Here is a 2,346-nt window from a genome sequence, read left to right on the forward strand (position 1 = left end):
TTAATTTTTTATTTTCATTTTTTTTATTGTTTTATTTATTTATTTTTTTAATTATATTTTACTTTGCAATATTTTGTTTTATCCTATACATATATGTTTACTTTTTAACACATTTAACTAGCAGCATTAATATGTCCATTGCTGCCTGGAAATGCTCTATTGTTGTTGCTCAAACAAAATAACGGACTGATATTGCAAAACATATGTACGACCATCCAAGTTGTTCTAATTTAACATTTGCTTGGCAAAAGCGCTAGTTTTATAAATTAAAATAAAAAATTTAAATTTAGAAAAAATGCCAAGTGAAATAATTACATTGCAGCTAGGACAATGCGGAAACCAAAGTAAGTTGAATAATTGAAAGTAATTTTACCAAAGCTTAGCAAAAATGTAAAGGAACTAACAAAAGCTTCTCAATATTCAACATAACCATTACAAAAGTTGGGTTTGAGTTCTGGAAGCGGCTATGCCTGGAGCACGGCATTTCACCGAGCGGTGTTCTAGAAGATTACGCAACCGATGGCTTAGATCGAAAGGATGTATTCTTTTATCAGGTTGGTTAGTGTAATGCAACTACTATTTAAAAAGAAAACAAAACAAAAAACTACTTTCCACAGGCTGATGATAATCACTATATACCGCGAGCGGTGCTACTTGATTTGGAGCCACGAGTCATACACACTATAATGACATCGTCGCATGCCAAGGTGAGTTCTTTTAAATTCCGCCTCTTTAAAGTATCATAATAACCCCACTTTATGCAATGCACTCTTCGCAGCTCTATAATCCCGAAAACATCTATTTATCCAAGCATGGTGGTGGTGCTGGCAACAATTGGGCTTCAGGCTTCAGTCAAGGTGAGAAGTTACATGAAGAAGTTTTCGATATAATCGATCGAGAGGCAGATGGCAGTGATTCGCTAGAGGGTTTTGTACTCTGCCATTCAATAGCTGGAGGCACAGGTTCGGGTATGGGTTCATATATTATGGAACGATTGGCAGATCGTTTTCCCAAGAAATTACTACAGACGTACAGCGTATTTCCCAATCAGGATGAGATAAGTGATGTTGTCGTACAACCGTATAATTCATTGCTCACGCTAAAACGTCTCACCAATAGTGCCGATTGTGTAGTGGTGTTGGATAATACTGCCTTGAATCGAATTGCTGCAGACCGTTTACATATCGAAAATCCAACATTTGCACAAATTAATAATCTGGTCTCGACCATAATGTCGGTTAGCACAACTACTTTGCGTTATCCTTCTTATATGAANGCGTTTACATATCGAAAATCCAACATTTGCACAAATTAATAATCTGGTCTCAACCATAATGTCGGTTAGCACAACTACTTTGCGTTATCCTTCTTATATGAACAATAACCTGATTGGATTGACAGCGCCGCTAATACCAACACCACAATTGCATTTCCTGATGACGGGCTATACGCCTTTAACCACTGAAAATGATGTGAGCTTTAATACATGCATATTTATGCGCAATATCATCTTAAAAGTATCATACATTCATATATACATTGAATTCCAGCCCAACTCGAATGTTCGCAAAACAACTGTATTGGATGTAATGCGCCGGCTATTGCAACCAAAAAATATGATGGTATCTTCGGGGCCAGATAAGACCAATCATCATTGCTACATCTCCATATTAAATATTATTCAGGTTCAAATCATATTTTTCAATCAAAATATGCATACTCTACTCTTTGCTTTAATTTCTTTCTATACCAGGGCGAAGTCGATCCCACACAGGTGCACAAGTCGCTTCAACGGATACGTGAGCGCAAGCTAGCCCAATTCATACCCTGGGGTCCAGCGAGCATACAGGTAGCCTTATCACGCAGCTCACCGTATGTTCAAAGTAATCACAAGGTCTCTGGGTTGATGATGGCCAATCATACCGGTATTACCTCCCTATTCAATCGTGCTTTAGCACAGTATGATAAATTGCGCAAACGGGGTGCTTTTTTGGACCAATTTCGCCGAGAAGATATGTTCAAGGAGGATTTGACGGAGTTAGATAAATCAAGACAGGTGCTGGATTGCCTTTCGCAAGAGTATGAAGCTGCAACGCGTCCAAATTATTTACAATGGAGCCCAACAGATACTGAGCAAAGTTACTGAATTTGCCGCACAATTTAAATTTTTTCTATCAGGTCAAAAGTGCAAAGCATGCATAGTTTCTATTTTTGAATTTAATTGGAATGCATGAGATCTTAAGTCTACGTAACTAATTATTTATATAAAATGTTTATTAATGCACCTTGATTGCACCGCTATAATGAACAAAATATACGGAACCGAAACACTCAAAGAAAATAAAA

The 2,346-nt window shown here is 37.1% G+C and overlaps 1 protein-coding gene across 1 annotated transcript; it reads left to right on the top strand.

Moving 5' to 3' along the window:
• Positions 1-194: 194 nt before the first annotated feature.
• LOC108355454 (tubulin gamma-1 chain-like) lies at positions 195-2,146 on the top strand. The gene is made up of 7 exons (XM_017606616.1): positions 195-344; positions 442-554; positions 618-707; positions 779-1,181; positions 1,285-1,472; positions 1,551-1,685; positions 1,754-2,146. The coding sequence occupies exons 1-7, from the start codon at positions 296-298 to the stop codon at positions 2,144-2,146; spliced, it is 1,371 nt and encodes a 456-aa protein (XP_017462105.1). The 5' UTR covers positions 195-295.
• The last annotated feature ends 200 nt before the right edge of the window (positions 2,147-2,346 follow it).

This window comes from Rhagoletis zephyria, unplaced genomic scaffold, assembly GCF_001687245.7.
Source record: "Rhagoletis zephyria isolate East Lansing unplaced genomic scaffold, Rhagoletis_zephyria_1.1 Rzeph_scaffold_45906, whole genome shotgun sequence".
NCBI lineage: Eukaryota > Metazoa > Arthropoda > Insecta > Diptera > Tephritidae > Rhagoletis > Rhagoletis zephyria.

Bases quoted from the DNA above. Each gene is read 5' to 3' on its own strand.
- LOC108355454 (XM_017606616.1), top strand. From the start codon at position 296: ATGCCAAGTGAAATAATTACATTGCAGCTAGGACAATGCGGAAACCAA. The intron at 345-441 runs GTAAGTTGAATA...CCATTACAAAAG, and splicing joins AGGACAATGCGGAAACCAAA to TTGGGTTTGAGTTCTGGAAG. The intron at 1,473-1,550 runs GTGAGCTTTAAT...ATTGAATTCCAG, and splicing joins CTTTAACCACTGAAAATGAT to CCCAACTCGAATGTTCGCAA.